This window comes from Eleginops maclovinus, chromosome 20 (genome assembly GCF_036324505.1).
Source record: "Eleginops maclovinus isolate JMC-PN-2008 ecotype Puerto Natales chromosome 20, JC_Emac_rtc_rv5, whole genome shotgun sequence".
NCBI classification, from domain to species: Eukaryota; Metazoa; Chordata; class Actinopteri; order Perciformes; family Eleginopidae; genus Eleginops; species Eleginops maclovinus.
Genome location: NC_086368.1, coordinates 4,401,954 through 4,426,020, shown reverse-complemented (window position 1 = coordinate 4,426,020; position 24,067 = coordinate 4,401,954). Strand labels below are relative to the sequence as shown.

Below are 24,067 nucleotides of genomic sequence, written 5' to 3'. Positions count from 1 at the left end.
AAATATGGTCCAGATGTCCGAAAAGTGTGGATACATGTCGGAAAAAATTAAATAAATGTCAGAAAAATATGGGATTTTTTTTTTTAAATGTGTGAAGATACTTAAATTAATAATTATATTTTCAAAGAAATTAGTAAATAAATGTCAAAAAATATGTGGAAAATATATAAATGTTTTATTTAATTCTTTTGTATTTTCTATTTCCTCGATCCTGCAACTTAATCACAATATGGTGTCCATTGCAACCTTTTTTTTCCTTCTTTTTGTGTGACGTACTGTATATTATATTTTGCATTGTTGGAGTCTGGAACTTTAGATTTCTATTGCAGAAACTATGCTGCAGCTATCAGTTACATGACCAATAAAGTTTTTGAATTCTTTGAGTACTTTGGTGTTCCTGCTCATCACCAAACAACTGACAGAAAAGTTACGTACTCGTGGAAAATGAAGTAGGTTGGGAATTTCCCCAAGGCATAAAGAAAATATCTGAAATAACTCATTGTAAAAAATAATTTAAGAAAAACTTTGGTTTGTAGAGCTGTAAAAACAAGAGTTCGTTTTTCATTCATTTTCACTCATTTCACATTCACAGTTAATATTTACAACTTTTTCTTTAAATATGTTATTGAATTTGTATCTTATGCAAAACTTTGTAAACATGCTTCTTATCCAACCCAAAAAATCACTTTGGGGTAATGTCATCATTATTTCACTTTAAAGGTCCTTGGTTCGTTGTTTTTTGCATACTTTTGAGGTTTGGAAACAGTGTTTGCTTTTGTCAACATATGCAACCAACACAACATTAAGGATGTCAACACATATGCTGCATGCAAGAAACAAAGTCAAACTCTGGTGTACTTACGAGAAGGTCCGAAATAGGCCATTTCACAAACAGCTTCTCTCCTTGAAATCTGGATGTAACACACAGTTACTGAGAGCAGCTGACAGACAGGTGAGCTCGGCTTGAGGTTTAAATACTATGCAAGCCCAGCCCTATCTTACATTTATTAACAACATGTTTTGCATACTGGAATTTCAAACATTTTCTTGAAGATCTGATTATAGGTTCCTGTTTTTCAACTTGTCACTATGCTGCCATTAGTTCATGTGACACTTCCTGTCTTTTGTTGAGAGACTTACAATGTGGTATCCCCCCACATTTATGATTCCATTTTAGACTTTTATTAAAAGAAAAAGGAAATTGTAACTCTTAAAGAGTCTAGCTTATTCGCAACGGTTGCACTACTTAAAATGGTTTGGCTATTTTGGCGTATATACAGTGGGGCAAAAAAGTATTTAGTCAGCCACCAATTGTGCAAGTTCTCCCATTTAAAAAGATGAGAGAGGCCTGTCATTTTTATCATAGGTACACTTCAACTAAGAGAGACAGAATGAGAAAATAAAATCCAGGAAATCACATTGTAGGATTTTTAATGAATTAATTGGTAAATTCCTCTGTAAAATAAGTATTTGGTCACCTACAAACAAGCAAGATTTCTGGCTCTCACAGACCTGTAACTTCTTCTTTAAGAGGCTCCTCTGTTCTCCACTCTTTACCTGTATTAATGGCACCTTTTTGAACTCGTTATCAGTATAAAAGACACCTGTCCACAACCTCAAACAGTCATACTCCAAACTCCACTAAAGCCAAGACCAAAGAGCTGTCAAAGGAGACCAGAGACAAAATTGTAGACCTGCACCAGGCTGGGAAAACTGAATCTGCAATAGGTAAGCAGCTTGGTGTGAAGAAATCAACTGTGGGAGCAATTATTAGAAAATGGAAGACATACAAGACCACTGCTAATCTCCCTCGATCTGGGGCTCCACGCAAGATCTCACCCCGTGGGGTCAAAATGATCACAAGAACGGTGAGCAAAAATCCCAGAACCACACGGGGGGACCTAGTGAATGACCTGCAGAGAGCTGGGACCAAAGTAACAGAGGCTACCATCAGTAACACACTACGCCACCAGGGACTTAAATCCTGCAGTTCCAGACGTGTCCCCCTGCTTAAGCCAGTACATGTCCAGGCCCGTCTGAAGTTTGCTAGAGGGCATTTGGATGATCCAGAAGAGGATTGGGAGAATGTCATATGGTCAGATGAAACCAAAATAGAACTTTTTGGTAAAAACTCAACTCGTCGTGTTTGGAGGAGAAAGAATGCAGAGTTGCATCCAAAGAACACCATACCTACTGTGAAGCATGGGGGTGGAAACATCATGCTTTGGGGCTGTTTTTCTGCAAAGGGACCAGGACGACTGATCCGTGTAAAGGAAAGAATGAATGGGGCCATGTATCGTGAGATTTTGAGTGAAAACCTCCTTCCATCAGCAAGGGCACTGAAGATGAAGCGTGGCTGGGTCTTTCAGCATGGCAATGATCCCAAACACACCACCAGGGCAACGAAGGAGTGGCTTCGTAAGAAACATTTCAAGGTCCTGGAGTGGCCTAGCCAGTCTCCAGATCTCAACCCCATAGAAAATCTTTGGAGGGAGTTGAAAGTCCGTGTTGCCCAGCGACAGCCCCAAAACATCACTGCTTTAGAGGAGATCTGCATGGAGGAATGGGCCAAAATACCAGCATCAGTGTGTGGAAACCTTGTGAAGACTTACAGAAAACGTTTGACCTCTGTCATTGCCAACAAAGGGTATATAACAAAGTATTGAGATGAACTTTTGTTATTGACCAAATACTTATTTTCCACAATAATTTGAAAATTAATTCTTTAAAAATCCTACAATGTGATTTCCTGGATTTTTTTTCTCATTCTGTCTCTCATAGTTGAGGTATACCTATGATAAAAATTACAGACCTCTCTCATCTTTTTAAACGGGAGAACTTTCACAATTGGAGGCTGACTAAATACTTTTTTGCCCCACTGTATCTGCATGTTTCTTGTTGTTCTAAGTTTGTTCTAAGTCTTTATGGTTTATTGCATGTATTGAAAGTCGCTTTGGATAAAAGTATCAGCTTATTAAATGTAATGATGTTATAATAATAAAAATTGTACTGAGGGTTGCCTTAGTACAGAAGAGAGGCCTGCCTGGATTTCTGGGATGTCTAAAGCACACAGGAGTGGTGACCCAGCCAAAGAGAACAGGGGAGACCTGACAGTGCTCTGGCTTGGCTTGGCCAACATGCATGGCTCAATACCAGACAAGCTGATACAGACGGTCATGGTCAAACATCATGTGATGGCCCAAGTGGCTATTTCATTCTGCATTATTACAATCACTTCAGCATGAGGGTCTCATCATGGTCAGAAACACCTGAGTGGCAAAGACTAGAAGTTAGAATCACTGGTTGCACTATCTTTGTGATCGTCTTTGCTGTGGCCCTGAACATGATTGTGAAGTCTGCTGAACCACAGTGCCGGGGGACGCGGTCCAAGTCTGGCATAAACCAGCGACCCATCAGGGCCTTCATGGAGGACCTGACTGTCACCACAGAGTTAGTGCCAGGAAACAGGTTGATTCTACAAGGGCTGGAGGAACTCATTTCCTGGACAGGTTCGGCTTCAGCATTGAAGGGACACCAATCCCAACTGTCATAGAAAAGCCAGTGGAAAGTGTTGGCAAGATTTTCAAAAGCAGCCTCAAAGATATTACATCAGTCCAGGCAACCTGTTAGGAGCTGGAAAATTCGGCAGAGATGTGGACCGGTCGGGGCTTCCTGGCAAATTCAGAACCGGGATCTACCAACATGGCATCCTGCTGAGGATACTCTGGCCTCTGATAGTCTACAAAGTCCACATCCCTATCCTAGAGAGCTTAGAGAGGAGAGTCAGCAGTTTCCTCAGGTGGTGGCTGGGATTGCCATAAAGCCTTAATAGGATGGCCTGTACGGGAGCAACACCAAACTCCAGCTGCCCCTGATGTCCCTGGAGGAGGAGTTCAAGGTGATTCGAGCCAGAGGGGTCATGCTATAAGGACTCCAGCGACCCCAAGGTGGCCCAGGCAGGGGTGGCAGTAAAAACTGTGAGGAAGTGGAGAGCCGACAAAGCTGTATACAAGCAGAGTCTCAGACAGCTGGACTGGTTACCTTCAGAACCCCCCATTACAGCAAGGCCAAGGGGAAAGAGAGGCGCAGGCTGGTACTGGAGGAAAATACGGGGCAGCAGTGGAGGAGGAGCGGACCAGCAGAGCGGTAGAGGCAGCCAGGCGCCTGAGGGAGGACGGAGCAGGGCATTGACCGTAAAGTCACATGGCCTGATCTTTGGTGGGCAGAACAAATTAAATTCCTGGTCCAGGCAGTGCACGATGTCTTGGGGGGGGGGCTTCCTGTCTCCCACTGCATGAACTACAAAATACTGGTCCTCACTTACAAAACACTGCAGAGCTATAGAACTACATTTTTAATATTATTATTATTGGCTATATCCTTTCCAACTGGTTATGACCACCAAATGGTGTTCCAAATAAATCAAAATGGGTATTTCTTTCTTGATGCTTTACATTATAATACTGTATTCATTTCATTATGCTCGAGTATCATATAATAAAGTCAGTTAGTCAGGTAATACAACCATAACCACACCACAACAGGGAAAATGTTTTCCAGTTAATAATTCATTTCCAATACGAAAAATTAAATACTTTTGATGGTTGTAGGGCATTTTTGTTGAAAATGACAAAAACCTGATATGTACAACACGTTTCCAATTATTACAGGTAATTAAACGTTTTTGTTTTCTGTTAAAAGTAGCCGCCACACGCTTTCAATTTAAATTAGACCACCAGGAAGCAGCTTGTAGAGATCTGGTTTTAATACTTGGGCTGGGGAGGAAATGAAAAACGAAATTCTCATCAGGAAATTCCCTGAGTGATGACGCTGTCTCAATTAGACAAAGGTGAGCGCACACTCCCTGTACAGACTCAAGCATGTTCTTTATGTTTAGTGTGTTTTGCAATTAAATTGTATATCCACAGCTCCTCCATTATAAGCCTGACATTCAAGTTGAATAACAAGTAAGATAACAAGCGTCTCACCTGATCGGTCACCTCTGTATGGTCACATCTCATCAGCTCAGTGACTTGTTGTGATTCACTCTGTCAGTCATGCCAGACGTATTGTCTCTTTATTATGAACATGTCTGACACAGCCAGATTGACATTTGGATTCCTTAATCCCTGATTAAATATCGGTTTCTAATGACAGTCATATCATTTAATTATACGTTTTAGCATTAAGGTCCTTCTTAGTAAAGTCTTTGTAATGGTTTTGTTATAATGCAATGACAAATAAATAAGAACAAATTATATGTGATACATTTTTACAGGAAATGAGTTAAGAGAAATGATCTGAAAAATATGTAAACATTCAAAATAAATATGATTTTTTAAAGAAAATGTAGGAAAATGTGGGACCAAAAGTTTTCAAGAAATCTTGGAATAATAATGGACATATTTGTCCAGTTGAAATGAAATAAATCTAAATCGTAACGCAGGATTGACAAAGTTCAAACTAAAGTGTGTCACTTCTATAGGGGCAACAATGTAAAGATAATAACATGATTTTTTTGTAATAAACCCTGATAATTTCCATTTGGTAACAAGCTATAAACCAACAGTTACTGGCAATAAGTGAATGTGTGTGTGTGTGTGTGTGTGTGTGTGTGTGTGTGTGTGTGTGTGTGTGTGTGTGTGTGTGTGTGTGTGTGTGTGTGTGTGTGTGTGTGTGTGTGTGTGTGTGTGTGTGTGTGTGTGTGTCCCGATTTAGCAAGATTACCTATGAAAACATGACTACTGATTGACACAAAAATAGTTTGTGCCAGGTCACAACTCCTCCCTTTTAATTATTATATGTTGTACACACGTCATTGTAAACACATTCACACACATTTTGAGATCAATACCTTTTATATTTCCTCACACACACATACACACCACTGCAGCCATTCACTCCACACACACAGGCACATAAAACCACACATCAGGCACTCTTTTAATTGCAGAGAAACAGAAAGACACACACACACACACACACACACACACACACACACACACACACACACACACACACACACACACACACACACACACACACACACACACACACACACACACACACACACACACACACACACACACACACACACTCTAGCTGTCCTGCTGAAGGAGTTCTTTGGTTTTTTGCAGGTTGTGATCCACGGCTCCCTTTAAGAACTGAACCCAGGTCAGATGAGATTCCCCGCACACGTGACTGCACCTGAACAGTGATAAAAAAAAAACAATGTTTAAAATAAATCTCTCGATCTAAAGGCGGCTTTTATAAGATCCCATCGGTCACACAGAGACGCTGTTCACAGATGACTGCAAAATAGTCGGTGGGAAACAGGAAAGGTTTGTTTTAATCTGATCAGATAGGTAAATAGTAAATCTTCTGATTCACCTGATTTACACCCACATGCAAACGCTTTCACTGAGGACAAACTCACTATGAAAGGTCGCTCATGTGTCCCACTTTTTGGTGTATTCTAACTTATGTATTTATATTTGATAGCGTGCATGTTATAGATACTATTGAATGGTATGTGTTTAATGTGCATTTGTCTATTTTGTATTCCTCCATAATGCCATGATGTATCACAATTGTTTCCTTATTTGATATTAAAAAAAGGACATTTATCCATCAAACAATAATCCTTCTCCATGCTCCCTTACAGAACAAATTAAGGAATGTGGAATAAATCTGAAGTTTGAAATGAGACCACATTTTCTATGTATATCTGAAGCTGCAAGAAAGGAAGAAAGAAGAAAGGATTTTTTTTAAGGCTGATCTACATTAGCTGCAGATACTCAAAATCAAATCATAAAACATAAAGATATTATAAATTAATGACCTTTATTCATTTCTAATAGGCTTTAGATTTGTATCTGCTTATGATTTTCAAAATGCCCATGTTATATCATATGGATATTACACATTTAATACAGTCTGAGCAAAAAATACTCCGTATCTACTTCAAATATCAGAAGTATTATTATCAGTAGTACCTGATGATCTCAAGAACTTTCTTTAAAAGTGCTGCCAATTTAGAAACCTGCAGAGAGAAACAAAAGGTATATGTTAACATCATTATTGAAAGACATGTTTCATTAATTCTGTATATAAAGGGTAAAGACCACCTTTATCTGCTCTAAACATACTCATGAATTTGCATATTGTACCCGGGTTTGTCTTAAACCTGTCAACTGAGTTTTGAGTTGTGTATGCACCTGTAAAAAGGTGTCCGGGTCAGTGACTCAGCCACACTACATGAATTCTTCAGCTGTAAAACACATTGGATTTTTCTAGAGTAAAATACTAGTTGGGCTGGTTTGAACTCTGTGTTCCTCTGATAAGGAGACAAAGATCTGCTGCTGTTCTTCATCTCACATCACTTCAGAAAAAGTCAAAGTCAATAGTTTTCTCTTGAACTAGAACAAATAGCTACTTCAAATACCACTGGTGCTGATAACTGAACACTGTGGACATTGCATCAGGAAAGTGAAGCTGCTGTTGAAAATGCAAATATAGGGGCCCTTATGCTCATCTGCAGGTCCATATTTGTATTCTGTGCTTCTACTGAGACATGTTTCCACGCTTCAATGTTCAAAAAGGGTCTAATTTATAAAAAAAAATGTCTTAGTTTTTTATGATTTCAACTATTATTTTTATTTGGGTTGTTCTGGCCCTTTCAGCAAAAAAGAAGACCTGATGAATAGATGTATGAACATGGAGGTGTGTTACCACTCATTGAGTCATTTTCCCGTGGAGGTGTGATTCCTCTGCACACCTGCCGCTGCTGGGAACCAGCATTACATTTTTCACAAATGCAGGAACACAGCCAAGCCACAACGGGCCTGAGAAGAGCACAACATTAGGATGAATGCATCACTGTCACACAGGGCCTTCATTAGGTTATTCCAAATATGGCAACACTTTTTCAGATTACTGGCATCATGTTTAGGTGACCGTAAAGGAAACTAGATTCGTTAAGCGCTCATCAAAGCAACAACCTTTCCTATTTTAACCCTCAAACTTCTGACTTGGTCTCATTAGTAACGAGAATGACCACCTCATGGATAAATGCCTCGAGAAATCCTGAAGTTGCAATTGTTGATATATTTCATGGGGCGAAGTAACGCATAAGATCTGTGTGTGTGCAGTGTGTGTGGTGAAAGGAGTCAATATATACAGTTCCGTCCGCCTTAGCAAAAAGTCCAGTTAGTTACAACCCCAACATGAACCCAGTTCATAGGCCCACAAACAAAGGCAACTCAAAGAACTCCGCTCTGGGTTTTACCACGGATCCAGACAAAACAAAAGGAACCAGGAAATACCAAAACAAAAATACAGTGGGTGTGGTGGAATTGTCAGTTTAGCTTAGGAATGTTCCTAATGCAAATACCATCAGCTTAAATTGTGGCATGTGTAAGGCCCCTTAGAGTGGGGCTGCTACCATGCGGTGAAAGGAGGAATAACATTTTAAAGATGTATTCAGTTCGACAGTGGTGGCAGGCCACACATAATACAAGATACTATCAGAGATTGGTGTGAAATTGTTATAGCTACAGATATAGAGTGGGGGAGTATAATGATGGTGTGTGTGTGTGTGTGTGTGTGTGTGTGTGTGTGTGTGTGTGTGTGTGTGTGTGTGTGTGTGTGGGTGTGTGTGTGTGTGTCTCTCTCACATTTTCCTCTACTCCACTGTAGTCCATGGGCGGGTAGAGACAGAGAGCCAGATCGTCAACACTGAGGAAAAAAGAGGCAGAGATTTGTTTGTGTGTTTCATTGAGTAAAACAACTTCATTGAGTTCATTAAAAAACAGAAATGCTAAATGATCAAAGTATATATGGCCAAAAAGTTCAATGAAGGTTGGTTTAAAACCTATCAAAGCAAATCAAACCGACAGACCAATTTGTGATTTTAGCCATTTGTCACTTTGATAAACATACATAATAAGTTAAAGTAAAAACGTGCAATAATCTAAATAACATAGAATACAAATAACTATTTAAAAACAAGTTTCCTCAAAAAACGTGCGATCAAAGACTAATAAGATGCTAATATATACAAACATAAGAAACTTATCTTTGGCAATGAAATATAACAACAAATAAATGTGTTTAGGAATTTAGAGTGCAATAAAATGTGCAATAAAGTAACAAAATTAAATTGAATAGCTATCGGTCCTTACAGACCAGAAATCAACCCTCCTACTATGATCACATAATTGTGTGTGTGTGTGTGTGTGTGTGTGTGTGTGTGTGTGTGTGTGTGTGTGTGTGTGTGTGTGTGTGTGTGTGTGTGTGTGTGTGTGTGTGTGTGTGTACCCAGGACTGATTTCCTTGGTGATGTCTGCCAGGTCGTCGAGCTGAGCCACGTTTTGAGGCGTGGAGAGATCCCCGAGGGTTTTGGCGGCAGACGTAAGTTTCCTCAGGCACGCCGCGGACACCTTCATGAGGCCCTGACTGTCACCACAGAGTTAGCCAGTGGAAAGTGTTGGCAAGATTTTCAAAAGCAGCCTCAAAGATACTACATCAGTCCAGGCAACCTGTCAGGAGCTGGAGAATTCGGCAGAGATGTGGACCGGTCTGGGCTTCCTGGCAAATTCAGAACCGGGATCTACCAACATGGCATCCTGCTGAGGATACTCTGGCCTCTGATAGTCTACAAAGTCCACATCCCTATCCTAGAGAGCTTAGAGAGGAGAGTCAGCAGTTTCCTCAGGTGGTGGCTGGGATTGCCATAAAGCCTTAATAGGATGGCCTGTACAGGAGCAACACCAAACTCCAGCTGCCCCTGATGTCCCTGGAGGAGGAGTTCAAGGTGACTCGAGCCAGAGGGGTCATGCTATAAGAACTCCAGCGACCCCAAGGTGGCCCAGGCAGGGGTGGCAGTAAAAACTGTGAGGAAGTGGAGAGCCGACAAAGCTGTATACAAGCAGAGTCTCAGACAGCTGGACTGGTTACCTTCAGAACCCCCCAGTACAGCAAGGCCAAGGGGAAAGAGAGGCGCAGGCTGGTACTGGAGGAAAATACGGGGCAGCAGTGGAGGAGGAGCGGACCAGCAGAGCGGTAGAGGCAGCCAGGCGCCTGAGGGAGGATGGAGCAGGGCATTGACCGTAAAGTCACATGGCCTGATCTTTGGTGGGCAGAACAAATTAAATTCCTGGTCCAGGCAGTGCATGATGTCTTGGGGGGGGGGCTTCCTGTCTCCCACTGCATGCACTACAAAATACTGGTCCTCACTTACAAAACACTGCAGAGCTATAGAACTACATTTTTAATATTATTATTATTGGCTATATCCTTTCCAACTGGTTATGACCACCAAATGGTGTTCCAAATAAATCAAAATGGGTATTTCTTTCTTGATGCTTTACATTATAATACTGTATTCATTTCATTATGCTCGAGTATCATATAATAAAGTCAGTTAGTCAGGTAATACAACCATAACCACACCACAACAGGGAAAATGTTTTCCAGTTAATAATTCATTTCCAATACGAAAAATTAAATACTTTTGATGGTTGTAGGGCATTTTTGTTGAAAATGACAAAAACCTGATATGTACAACACGTTTCCAATTATTACAGGTAATTAAACGTTTTTGTTTTCTGTTAAAAGTAGCCGCCACACGCTTTCAATTTAAATTAGACCACCAGGAAGCAGCTTGTAGAGATCTGGTTTTAATACTTGGGCTGGGGAGGAAATGAAAAACGAAATTCTCATCAGGAAATTCCCTGAGTGATGACGCTGTCTCAATTAGACAAAGGTGAGCGCACACTCCCTGTACAGACTCAAGCATGTTCTTTATGTTTAGTGTGTTTTGCAATTAAATTGTATATCCACAGCTCCTCCATTATAAGCCTGACATTCAAGTTGAATAACAAGTAAGATAACAAGCGTCTCACCTGATCGGTCACCTCTGTATGGTCACATCTCATCAGCTCAGTGACTTGTTGTGATTCACTCTGTCAGTCATGCCAGACGTATTGTCTCTTTATTATGAACATGTCTGACACAGCCAGATTGACATTTGGATTCCTTAATCCCTGATTAAATATCGGTTTCTAATGACAGTCATATCATTTAATTATACGTTTTAGCATTAAGGTCCTTCTTAGTGAAGTCTTTGTAATGGTTTTGTTATAATGCAATGACAAATAAATAAGAACAAATTATATGTGATACATTTTTACAAGAAATGAGTTAAGAGAAATGATCTGAAAAATATGTAAACATTCAAAATAAATATGATTTTTTAAAGAAAATGTAGGAAAATGTGGGACCAAAAGTTTTCAAGAAATCTTGGAATAATAATGGACATATTTGTCCAGTTGAAATGAAATAAATCTAAATCGTAACGCAGGATTGACAAAGTTCAAACTAAAGTGTGTCACTTCTATAGGGGCAACAATGTAAAGATAATAACATGATTTTTTTGTAATAAACCCTGATAATTTCCATTGGGTAACAAGCTATAAACCAACAGTTACTGGCAATAAGTGAATGTGTGTGTGTGTGTGTGTGTGTGTGTGTGTGTGTGTGTGTGTGTGTGTGTCCCGATTTAGCAAGATTACCTATGAAAACATGACTACTGATTGACACAAAAATAGTTTGTGCCAGGTCACAACTCCTCCCTTTTAATTATTATATGTTGTACACACGTCATTGTAAACACATTCACACACATTTTGAGATCAATACCTTTTATATTTCCTCACACACACATACACACCACTGCAGCCATTCACTCCACACACACAGGCACATAAAACCACACATCAGGCACTCTTTTAATTGCAGAGAAACAGAAAGACACACACACACACACACACACACACACACACACACACACACACACACACACACACACACACACACACACACACACACACACACACACACACACACACACACACACACACACACACACACACACACACACACACACACACACACACACACACTCTAGCTGTCCTGCTGAAGGAGTTCTTTGGTTTTTTGCAGGTTGTGATCCACGGCTCCCTTTAAGAACTGAACCCAGGTCAGCTGAGATTCCCCGCACACGTGACTGCACCTGAACAGTGATAAAAAAAACAATGTTTAAAATAAATCTCTCGATCTAAAGGCGGCTTTTATAAGATCCCATCGGTCACACAGAGACGCTGTTCACAGATGACTGCAAAATAGTCGGTGGGAAACAGGAAAGGTTTGTTTTAATCTGATCAGATAGGTAAATAGTAAATCTTCTGATTCACCTGATTTACACCCACATGCAAACGCTTTCACTGAGGACAAACTCACTATGAAAGGTCGCTCATGTGTCCCACTTTTTGGTGTATTCTAACTTATGTATTTATATTTGATAGCGTGCATGTTATAGATACTATTGAATGGTATGTGTTTAATGTGCATTTGTCTATTTTGTATTCCTCCATAATGCCATGATGTATCACAATTGTTTCCTTATTTGATATTAAAAAAAGGACATTTATCCATCAAACAATAATCCTTCTCCATGCTCCCTTACAGAACAGATTAAGGAATGTGGAATAAATCTGAAGTTTGAAATGAGACCACATTTTCTATGTATATCTGAAGCTGCAAGAAAGGAAGAAAGAAGAAAGGATTTTTTTAAAGGCTGATCTACATTAGCTGCAGATACTCAAAATCAAATCATAAAACATAAAGATATTATAAATTAATGACCTTTATTCATTTCTAATAGGCTTTAGATTTGTATCTGCCTATGATTTTCAAAATGCCCATGTTATATCATATGGATATTACACATTTAATACAGTCTGAGCAAAAAATACTCCGTATCTACTTCAAATATCAGAAGTATTATTATCACTAGTACCTGATGATCTCAAGAACTTTCTTTAAAAGTGCTGCCAATTTAGAAACCTGCAGAGAGAAACAAAAGGTATATGTTAACATCATTATTGAAAGACATGTTTCATTAATTCTGTATATAAAGGGTAAAGACCACCTTTATCTGCTCTAAACATACTCATGAATTTGCATATTGTACCCGGGTTTGTCTTAAACCTGTCAACTGAGTTTTGAGTTGTGTATGCACCTGTAAAAAGGTGTCCGGGTCAGTGACTCAGCCACACTACATGAATTCTTCAGCTGTAAAACACATTGGATTTTTCTAGAGTAAAATACTAGTTGGGCTGGTTTGAACTCTGTGTTCCTCTGATAAGGAGACAAAGATCTGCTGCTGTTCTTCATCTCACATCACTTCAGAAAAAGTCAAAGTCAATAGTTTTCTCTTGAACTAGAACAAATAGCTGCTTCAAATACCACTGGTGCTGATAACTGAACACTGTGGACATTGCATCAGGAAAGTGAAGCTGCTGTTGAAAATGCAAATATAGGGGCCCTTATGCTCATCTGCAGGTCCATATTTGTATTCTGTGCTTCTACTGAGACATGTTTCCACGCTTCAATGTTCAAAAAGGGTCTAATTTATAAAAAAAATGTCTTAGTTTTTTATGATTTCAACTACTATTTTTATTTGGGTTGTTCTGGCCCTTTCAGCAAAAAAGAAGACCTGAAGAATAGATGTATGAACATGGAGGTGTGTTACCACTCATTGAGTCATTTTCCCGTGGAGGTGTGATTCCTCTGCACACCTGCCGCTGCTGGGAACCAGCATTACATTTTTCACAAATGCAGGAACACAGCCAAGCCACAACGGGCCTGAGAAGAGCACAACATTAGGATGAATGCATCACTGTCACACAGGGCCTACATTAGGTTATTCCAAATATGGCAACACTTTTTCAGATTACTGGCATCATGTTTAGGTGACCGTAAAGGAAACTAGATTCGTTAAGCGCTCATCAAAGCAACAACCTTTCCTATTTTAACCCTCAAACTTCTGACTTGGTCTCATTAGTAACGAGAATGACCACCTCATGGATAAATGCCTCGAGAAATCCTGAAGTTGCAATTGTTGATATATTTCATGGGGCGAAGTAACACATAAGATCTGTGTGTGAGCAGTGTGTGTGGTGACAGGAGTCAATATATACAGTTCCGTCCGCCTTAGCAAAAAGTCCAGTTAGTTACAACCCCAACATGAACCCAGTTCATAGGCCCACAAACAAAGGCAACTCAAAGAACTCCGCTCTGGGTTTTACCACGGATCCAGACACACAAAAGGAACCAGGAAATACCAAAACAAAAATACAGTGGGTGTGGTGGAATTGTCAGTTTAGCTTAGGAATGTTCCTAATGCAAATACCATCAGCTTAAATTGTGGCATGTGTAAGGCCCCTTAGAGTGGGGCTGCTACCATGCGGTGAAAGGAGGAATAACATTTTAAAGATGTATTCAGTTCGACAGTGGTGGCAGGCCACACATAATACAAGATACTATCAGAGATTGGTGTGAAATTGTTATAGCTACAGATATAGAGTGGGGGAGTATAATGATGGTGTGTGTGTGTGTGTGTGTGTGTGTGTCTCTCTCACATTTTCCTCTACTCCACTGTAGTCCATGGGCGGTAGAGACAGAGAGCCAGATCGTCAACACTGAGGAAAAAAGACCGGAAGAGGCAGAGATTTGTTTGTGTGTTTCATTGAGTAAAACAACTTCATTGAGTTCATTAAAAAACAGAAATGCTAAATGATCAAAGTATATATGGCCAAAAAGTTCAATGAAGGTTGGTTTAAAACCTATCAAAGCAAATCAAACCGACAGACCAATTTGTGATTTTAGCCATTTGTCACTTTGATAAACATACATAATAAGTTAAAGTAAAAACGTGCAATAATCTAAATAACATAGAATACAAATAACTATTTAAAAACAAGTTTCCTCAAAAAACGTGCGATCAAAGACTAATAAGATGCTAATATATACAAACATAAGAAACTTATCTTTGGCAATGAAATATAACAACAAATAAATGTGTTTAGGAATTTAGAGTGCAATAAAATGTGCAATAAAGTAACAAAATTAAATTGAATAGCTATCGGTCCTTACAGACCAGAAATCAACCCTCCTACTATGATCACATAATTGTGTGTGTGTGTGTGTGTGTGTGTGTGTGTGTGTGTGTGTGTGTGTGTGTGTGTGTGTGTGTGTGTGTGTGTGTGTGTGTGTGTGTGTGTGTGTGTGTGTGTGTGTACCCAGGACTGATTTCCTTGATGATGTCTGCCAGGTCGTCGAGTTGAGCCACGTTTTGAGGCGTGGAGACATCCCCGAGGGTTTTGGCGGCAGACGTCAGTTTCCTCAGGCACGCCGCGGACGCCTTCATGAGGCCCTGACACGGACCAATCACACGGCGGTCCTTCTCGGACCAATAGGTGTCCTGGTTTCCTCGAGGGTCCTGATCATCGTCCAGGACGTCACTGAACGGGTCCTGAACCTCTGATAACGCCTGGGGGGGGGGGGAGGTTCTCAGTGAAGTGGAGTAGTATACAGTAACACAGCTTCTCCTCCACAGCTCCGCTAACATATACAATACGCAGTAGAGCACCAGTTACAAACATCAACGGAAACAACAATTAAATTCAACAACAACACACAGTCTCAAATTTAGTAAAAAACTTAAAAGCAGTATAAGTTTAAAACAAACACAGTAGATTAAAAGGAGTTTCAAAAGCAAAACCCAATAAAATATCATTTTTAAATTAAGAAATGACCTAACGATGCTTCAAGTGAGCAACGTCACGTGTGATTCTGACTGAAACTGTAATGTTAATGCCATTCATTTGTCAGCTTTGACTCATTTTAATGGTGTGTGTGTGTGTGTGTATGTGTGTATGTATGTGTATGTGTATGTGTATGTGTATGTGTGTGTGTGTGTGTGTGTGTGTGTGTGTGTGTGTATGTGTATGGGTATGTGTATGTGTATGTGTGTGTGTGTGTATGTGTATGTGTATGTGTGTATGTGTATGTGTATGTGTGTGTGTGTGTGTATGTGTATGTGTATGTGTGTGTGTGTGTGGGGGGACCACCAAATGGTGTTCCAAATAAATCAAAATGGGTATTTCTTTCTTGATGCTTTACATTATAATACTGTATTCATTTCATTATGCTCGAGTATCATATAATAAAGTCAGTTAGTCAGGTAATACAACCATAACCACACCACAACAGGGAAAATGTTTTCCAGTTAATAATGCATTTCCAATACGAAAAATTAAATACTTTTGATGGTTGTAGGGCATTTTTGTTGAAAATGACAAAAACCTGATATGTACAACACGTTTCCAATTATTACAGGTAATTAAACGTTTTTGTTTTCTGTTAAAAGTAGCCGCCACACGCTTTCAATTTAAATTAGACCACCAGGAAGCAGCTTGTAGAGATCTGGTTTTAATACTCGGCTGGGGAGGAAATGAAAAACGAAATTCTCATCAGGAAATTCCCTGAGTGATGACGCTGTCTCAATTAGACAAAGGTGAGCGCACACTCCCTGTACAGACTCAAGCATGTTCTTTATGTTTAGTGTGTTTTGCAATTAAATTGTATATCCACAGCTCCTCCATTATAAGCCTAACATTCAAGTTGAATAACAAGTATTACATTTTACATTGAATGTAAATACTTTGAGGTTTGTTGTTTGGATTTAAAGTGAAAGCCCTTTATGCATAATTGCTCCTTTCAGAAGATTATATATTAAACGACTTGATGCGCTATGGGAAAAAATGTGCCTTTAGAATGTGTGTGTGTGTGTGTGTGTGTGTGTACCTGTTCAATTTCCTCTATGGCATCTTTAACAACTCCAATCTGAGCAGACAGAACCACCAACAGAGCTGCCTTATTATCTGTGGAATATAAAAATGTTTTTCCATCAAAAAACTGCAGAGAAACAGACAAGTGTTACTTGGTTGTGATTCCCTCTAAATTATTCGACGTAATGACAGTGAAAGCATGTCGACATGAATTTGACAAAAATCATGATTTATGTAACTGTGGTGGAATTAAAATGTTGTGTTATGCTACACAGAAGATGTACACAACAGCACTTGTATATTAACTTGAGTTTAACTTAAGAAAATGTCCAATAAATAAATAATTTAAATGGATCAAGTTAGAAATTGTCTTTGGCAAGTTGATTTTTTGACCTCATCCATAAAAAAAACCTGTTGAAAAACCTGTATTACAGTTGCCTTTATGTCTAGAAGAAACCTGGTAATGCTAATAAAAACTAAAGTGATTCAACTCATTAATAAAGAATGAATAAATCCTGTAAAGCTTCGTTTCATTTCCAGCTGAAACACACTCAGCCTTGTGAAAGAAATTTAAAAAAATGAAATCTGGTGAAACTGCTTTCTGTGATCGAAACCAATAAAATATAGATTTTTTTAGGGCCTTTCAATTGTGGATAATAAAAGCAGCTCAGTTTTTATTCTTTTAAATATACATCATATTTTTTATGTTTTATCACGATTGTTTGAATTATAATGATTAAAAGTTGTAACTTAAAAACAAAATACAAGCAGGGGCAGAGTTTAACAGTCTTTGATTGTATCTGACTCTAATCCACATATAAAACAAAATATAAATCCTGTTAAGTCTTCTGACCTCGGGGCAGCTGGGTAAAGCTGTCGCAGGCGGACCAGACGCCTCCGGTTGAAGTCAACTGTTCCTGAGACAGACTAAAAGTGAGGGAGAGGGAGTGGGAGGAATTCAAATTAAATTATGAGAGATAAAAAACAGAGAGGAAACACACATGTAATACTCCTGACTCCAGTGTCTTAAAGTGTAAATGTTAAGGACTAAGAACTGTGTGTGTGAAATTCAGTACCATTAAAAGATGTTTGCAATAATAATAATAATAACAACAATAAACTACTGATTAAAATGTTAAAGTTATTATGGAAACCCCAGAGTAAGTGTGTGTCGTTGCATTTTGTTTCTGCTGTGCCAATCAGTTCTAACTTACTATGATATGTTATATGAACGTGTGTGTGTGTGTGTGTGTGTGTGTGTGTGTGTGTGTGTACCTCTGTAATGGTGAGCTCAGTATGACCTCCACCAGCTGTATGACTCCCTCCAACACCTCGACTGTGGCGTCTCTCACCTGTCGTCGCAGACTCACACCTGAGGACACACACAGACACACACACAGAAGGGACAAACAGAGAGGGGACAGACAGAGAGGGGACAGACAGAGAGGGGACAAACAGAGAGGGGACAAACAGAGAGGGGACAAACAGGGAGGGGACAAACAGAGAGGGGACAGAATTAGTTACATCAGTTTTTTTTTATTTCTTTTTTTCCAAACAAATATATAGACAGTTTGTTTTTTCAACGCAATAATTAGCGACACCTCCTTCTTGGAATTGAGTCTTTAGTATCTATTATTTACCTTTCACTATGCAATTTGACATTGTTTTATTTATTTTAAAAGGTTTTATATGTTTTAACTTGTATTATTTCAGTTTTATCAGCGATATTTCCTTTGAAGTTGGTCTTTTAAACTCTTAATGGTTTATCCTCTAGTATAAATATCAATTAGTATAAATTGTCATTATTTTATTGTGTATACATGTTTATAGTATATGTTTTTTATCGGTTTCTTTTCTCTTTTGTCTTCCTTTATTTCTTTGAGAGGGATCACTATCTGAGGGGAATTTCTTCTTGTTGATATTAACTTGTGACGTGTGCCCTATGGTAAAGCACTCTGAGCTGCAGCTGCAGTATGAAAAGTGCTATATACATAAAGCTTTATTATTATTATTGATATTGTTATTAGAAATAAATAGTTTAGTATCAAAGCGGGTAAACGCTACAAGAAGCTTCAAATTATCCAGTCTTTCATATTAACTCCACTTGTATCAACCTATTCAAACCAGAATGGATGGAAATGTTACTGCATTATAAACAGAGGGATCGTGTCGTTCTTCTGAACAGATTCCTGATTGGTCTGGTGTGTTTACCTTGGCTCTTGGGCAGCCAGTAATATACTGTGGACAGAGAGAGGACACTCTTCAGGATCGACTCGGATAATTTCTCTCCATCCTGCAGAGAGAAAAGGATAGATAGATAAAGAGAGAAAAAAAGGAACATTTGTGTTTGGGGGCGACAGTAGCTCAGTCTGTAGGGACTTGGCTTGAGATCGGACCAAAAATAAGTATCTGGAGGAATGCCAGTTCGCCTTCTGTGCACTAAACCCACAACTGCTCTTCGGCGCCAGGACACCAGCAGCCTTGTCGCTCGGCCACCTTTACATTAGTGCATGTCTATAGGTCGCGTTAGTGCGTGTGTAATAAAGGTGATCTTAATCTGAAATGTACTGTCTAGTTGCCCAGAGAAGAGCTTCTTCCCCTCAGCCATCATCTGAATGAACTCTGAACAATGACAGCTGCCCCCCTCCCACCCTGCACATATCCACACACACAAACTTGATGAGTTGATCTTTATTCTGTGGATGGTGTCTGTATTATACTGTTTATTTTTATTCCTGAATTATAGTGTTTCCAGTTTCTATATTGCTGTTAAATGTTTATACGTCCTCATAATGTTCATACTTTAAATACATTCAGTTTGTTTATATCTGTCACGTGTTTATACAGCCCCAGAAAAATAAAGAGACTACTTCAGCATTATCATTCATTTTCTCTTGTTTTATTATTTATAGGTATATTTCTTTGAGTTAAATTATTAATATTACTTTTTTGTATTCTATAAACTACTGACAATTTTTCTGTGTTGAAATTCAGAGATAGAGATACAGATTTAAGAAACATTTGGAGAGGTCCCTTATTTTTTTCCAGAGCTGTATATACACACTATATATATATATATATATATACATATATACATACATATATATATATACATATATACATACACACATATATACATACACACATATACACACATAGAGCGGGGCAAAAACATTTTTTGTCAGCCACCAATTGTGCAAGTTCTCCCATTTAAAAAGATGAGAGAGGCCTGTAATTTTCATCATAGGTATACCTCAACTATGAGAGACAGAATGAGAAAATAAAATCCAGGAAGTCACATTGTAGGATTTTTAATGAATTATTGGTAAATTCCTCGGTAAAATAAGTATTTGGTCACCTACAAACAAGCAAGATTTCTGGCTCTCACAGACCTGTAACTTCTTCTTTAAGAGGCTCCTCTGTCCTCCACTCGTTACCTGTATTAATGGCACCTTTTTGAACTCGTTATCAGTATAAAAGACACCTGTCCACAACCTCAAACAGTCATACTCCAAACTCCACTATGGCCAAGACCAAAGAGCTGTCAAAGGAGACCAGAGACACAATTGTAGACCTGCACCAGGCTGGGAAAACTGAATCTGCAATAGGTAAGCAGCTTGGTGTGAAGAAATCAACTGTGGGAGCAATTATTAGAAAATGGAAGACATACAAGACCACTGCTAATCTCCCTCGACCTGGGGCTCCACGCAAGATCTCACCCCGTGGGGTCAAAATGATCACAAGAACGGTGAGCAAAAATCCCAGAACCACACGGGGGGACCTAGTGAATGACCTGCAGAGAGCTGGGACCAAAGTAACAGAGGCTACCATCAGTAACACACTACGCCGCCAGGGACTTAAATCCTGCAGTTCCAGACGTGCCCCCCTGCTTAAGCCAGTACATGTCCAGGCCCGTCTGAAGTTTGCTAGAGGGCATTTGGATGATCCAGAAGAGGATTGGGAGAATGTCATATGGTCAGATGAAACCAAAATAGAACTTTTTGGTAAAAACTCAACTCGTCGTGTTTGGAGGAGAAAGAATGCAGAGTTGCATCCAAAGAACACCATACCTACTGTGAAGCATGGGGGTGGAAACATCATGCTTTGTGGCTGTTTTTCTGCAAAGGGACCAGGACGACTGATCCGTGTAAAGGAAAGAATGAATGGGGCCATGTATCGTGAGATTTTGAGTGAAAACCTCCTTCCATCAGCAAGGGCACTGAAGATGAAGCGTGGCTGGGTCTTTCAGCATGACAATGATCCCAAACACACCGCCAGGGCAACGAAGGAGTGGCTTCGTAAGAAGCATTTCAAGGTCCTGGAGTGGCCTAACCAGTCTCCAGATCTCAACCCCATAGAAAATCTTTGGAGAGAGTTGAAAGTCCGTGTTGCCCAGCGACAGCCCCAAAACATCACTGCTTTAGAGGAGATCTGCATGGAGGAATGGGCCAAAATACCAGCAACAGTGTGTGAAAACCTTGTGAAGACTTACAGAAAACGTTTGACCTCTGTCATTGCCAACAAAGGGTATATAACAAAGTATTGAGATGAACTTTTGTTATTGACCAAATACTTATTTTCCACAATAATTTGAAAATAAATTCATTAAAAATCCTACAATGTGATTTCCTGGATTTTTTTTTCTCATTCTGTCTCTCATAGTTGAGGTATACCTATGATGAAAATTACAGGCCTCTCTCATCTTTTATAATGGGAGAACTTGCACAATTGGTGGCTGACTAAATACTTTTTTGCCCCACTGTATATATATATATATATATATATATATATATATATATATATATATATTATACTTGAACAAACTCTGCACTTTCTGCTGTTTTGCACTTCTGGTTAGATGCTGACTACATTTGTTGTCTTAAGTATTTGTACTCTTTGCAAGGACAATAACGTTGAATGTAATCTAATCTAGTATCATAACAACAACTGCAAAGTGTATTATTATTTTATGATTTGATATAAACCTGGTGATGACATTGCAGCTTCATTTGAAAACCTTTAATCCCAGTTTAGATTGTAAAAGACAAAAGAAATTTGGCACAGCCCCACCCAAATATGATCTGACCTGTTGTGATGGCAGCGGGGGTTTGGAGAATGCCACGCTGAGTTTAGTGGCTTCCTGCGACACCGCCTTCACCGCCTGGTCTGAGGACAGGAGACACAGTTACATCACAATAAAACCCTCCCAATACATGAGTGGGCTGCTATTACATTTCAAAGGGATCCTGACCATTACATGAATATTGGTAGGTAAATATTTGCCACACAATCCTGGTGTTAGACAGATAATGAACTCAAAGTCAATATTTAGAGTAATACATATTAAACATGTTGTGTTAAATACGTGTTTGATGGAAAGGTTATGTTTCATTTTAATGGCAAATTTATATTTTTCTATTCATTTAGTGAGGAATTTGAGGACAGCTGGGATATGACAACCAATGAGACGAGGAGCAGAATTGTTTTTTTGACCACAAATCCAAAATATCTATTAAGCTTTGGGGTTTTTTAAGAAAGAGGTTGTTAATAAAAAGACATTTTTTATTTTAGACCAGTGGCTGATTACTATTTGGATTGTGTGTCATCGAACATGCTCTAGTGGCTTTATGGAAAGGTACTACACCTGTCTGTTGGCAACATGTCCTTATCTAAAGAAGTAAATTCAAATAAGAAACACAAATGAGCCTGTCATTTAATATTAAACTGATGATGAAGTTATTATAAAACATTTGTTTAATATATGACATGCAACGGCTGATATCAGAGCAAGACATCAAGGACAACAAAATGGGAAATGTTGCTATAGAGAGGGTCTTAATGGCAGCTGAACAAGGAGCAGGAGGTGGATGATGGTCTTAATAATAAACCAAACCCAACTCAAAGTGTCCCAGAAGTTGGAGAGGTCAAAGGCTCCATCGGACTCATTGGATTCTCCATCTGAGGAAGAAAATATGATAGTTTGTTACAAATCTTCCCTTTTCAAGATAAAATGCCATATCCAATTCCCAAAGAAAAGAAACCTCGTCTCAAACCGTGTCTATTGAAAAGACTGCTTTTGTTATTCACTAATAAAGTCTTAAATTGATGACAAATAAAAAAGTTAACTCTTAAAGTCTCTTTGTGTGTTTTTCGGTGCACACATCTTTGTTTTGTAAAGTTTTCAGACAAATGTAGTGGAGTAACAAAATAGTATTTCCCTCCGAAATGTAACCAATTTGAAGTAGAGCAAAAATTCCTCAAAATGGTACTTAATCACCCAACTTAATTAACTGACAAGTTGAATATTTACGTCGAGCTGTTTCAAAGACGCAAGAAGGAAATGTGACAACTTGCTAACAGTTTAGCATACAAACGAAAAGGCAAACAACTGAATTTACAAAATGTTAAAACAAATTAATTCATCCGGATAAACCGAGCTCAGCATGCATTATAATGCGGACATGTAATGAAAAAAATATGCCTTTATATTTAGGTTATTTAAAGAAACGGTAAGCACGTTTAGCCGGAGCATGCTAGCTACATTATCTCTTTTAAAGGCCGTTATCCATGTGCGCTGCGTCATTTGTAAAGCGTCATATTTACCTCTGACTCGGTCTTTCATACACTGGATGGAGTTCAGTAGATTTCGCAAAGGCACAGACACATTTCCAACTGAATTATCAGCACTCATGTCAGTAAAGTTTGGAAAAGCAGCGTGATACATGCGTGTTGTGGAACTACAGAAGACCAGTATTTCGATCCAGGGACAATTTTAGATGAAGCACCGACACTGCAGTCTGAGAAAAACACGCTTTTGTGACAACTAGTGGTGAAACAGGAGTACTGCAAGAAGAAGGCAACGGCATTACTCGTACACTTCTTTTTTTTCTGACACTTGCCTTCAGCCACCCTTTAGATGTATTACATTAATCCACTCTTTGCAAACTTTGTCTTGTTTTCATTTATTTCATTTAAGTATTTGGACATTTCTACAAAAGCTTCCTGTCATCCACTATCATAACAATGCTGCACATTCAATTGTTTGGGGGGTTTTTTTGGAGGGGGGGGGGGGTTTCTTACTTTTTATTTTCTTTAACTGTGTTTATGTATGCACCATGTAAACCAAGACAAATTCCCCGTATGTGTTAACCTACTTTGCAATAAACCTGATTTTGATTCTGATGTAGATACTAGTAATTTGGCACATGCTCTGTTACTCAGTTTTCAGTTATGTGTTTTATATGTTCTATACTTTTGTTGCCAAGAAGTAGATTAGATATTGTGCCTGTAAATAGTGTCTTCAATTAAAAACAATGGAATTTGACAATACATATCCTTAAAGGTCTTTTTCTCAAAATGAGTTTTTTCTCATG

At 38.9% G+C, this 24,067-nt stretch overlaps 2 protein-coding genes across 3 annotated transcripts in view; both read right to left on the bottom strand.

Moving 5' to 3' along the window:
- Nucleotides 1-972, bottom strand: part of LOC134883506 (protein-glutamine gamma-glutamyltransferase 5-like) — a 15,205-nt gene extending 14,233 nt beyond the window's left edge. Inside the window, exon 1 of the mRNA XM_063911891.1 lies at nucleotides 863-972. Within this exon, the coding sequence (XP_063767961.1) occupies nucleotides 863-884 (22 nt within the window). The 5' untranslated portion in view covers nucleotides 885-972. The remainder of the gene's footprint in view (nucleotides 1-862) is intronic.
- A 4,788-nt stretch (nucleotides 973-5,760) lies between these two features.
- On the bottom strand, nucleotides 5,761-23,515 carry ccndbp1 (cyclin D-type binding-protein 1). Of its 2 annotated transcripts, none has more exons than XM_063911703.1 (11): nucleotides 23,298-23,515; nucleotides 22,593-22,652; nucleotides 21,781-21,860; nucleotides 18,906-18,987; nucleotides 17,970-18,066; nucleotides 17,548-17,621; nucleotides 16,711-16,787; nucleotides 15,144-15,394; nucleotides 8,676-8,736; nucleotides 6,996-7,042; nucleotides 5,761-6,207 (listed from the first exon to the last, which is right to left on the bottom strand). In XM_063911703.1, exons 1-11 carry the CDS (start codon nucleotides 23,416-23,418, stop codon nucleotides 6,099-6,101), a joined length of 1,059 nt encoding a protein of 352 aa, XP_063767773.1. In that variant the 5' UTR covers nucleotides 23,419-23,515; the 3' UTR covers nucleotides 5,761-6,098. The 2 variants fall into 2 exon arrangements, 1 of the variants encoding a protein (XP_063767773.1); XR_010168265.1 differs by lacking the exons at nucleotides 5,761-6,207; nucleotides 6,996-7,042; nucleotides 8,676-8,736 and adding exons at nucleotides 10,966-12,073; nucleotides 12,860-12,906; nucleotides 14,484-14,543.
- Between the last annotated feature and the right edge of the window lie 552 nt (nucleotides 23,516-24,067).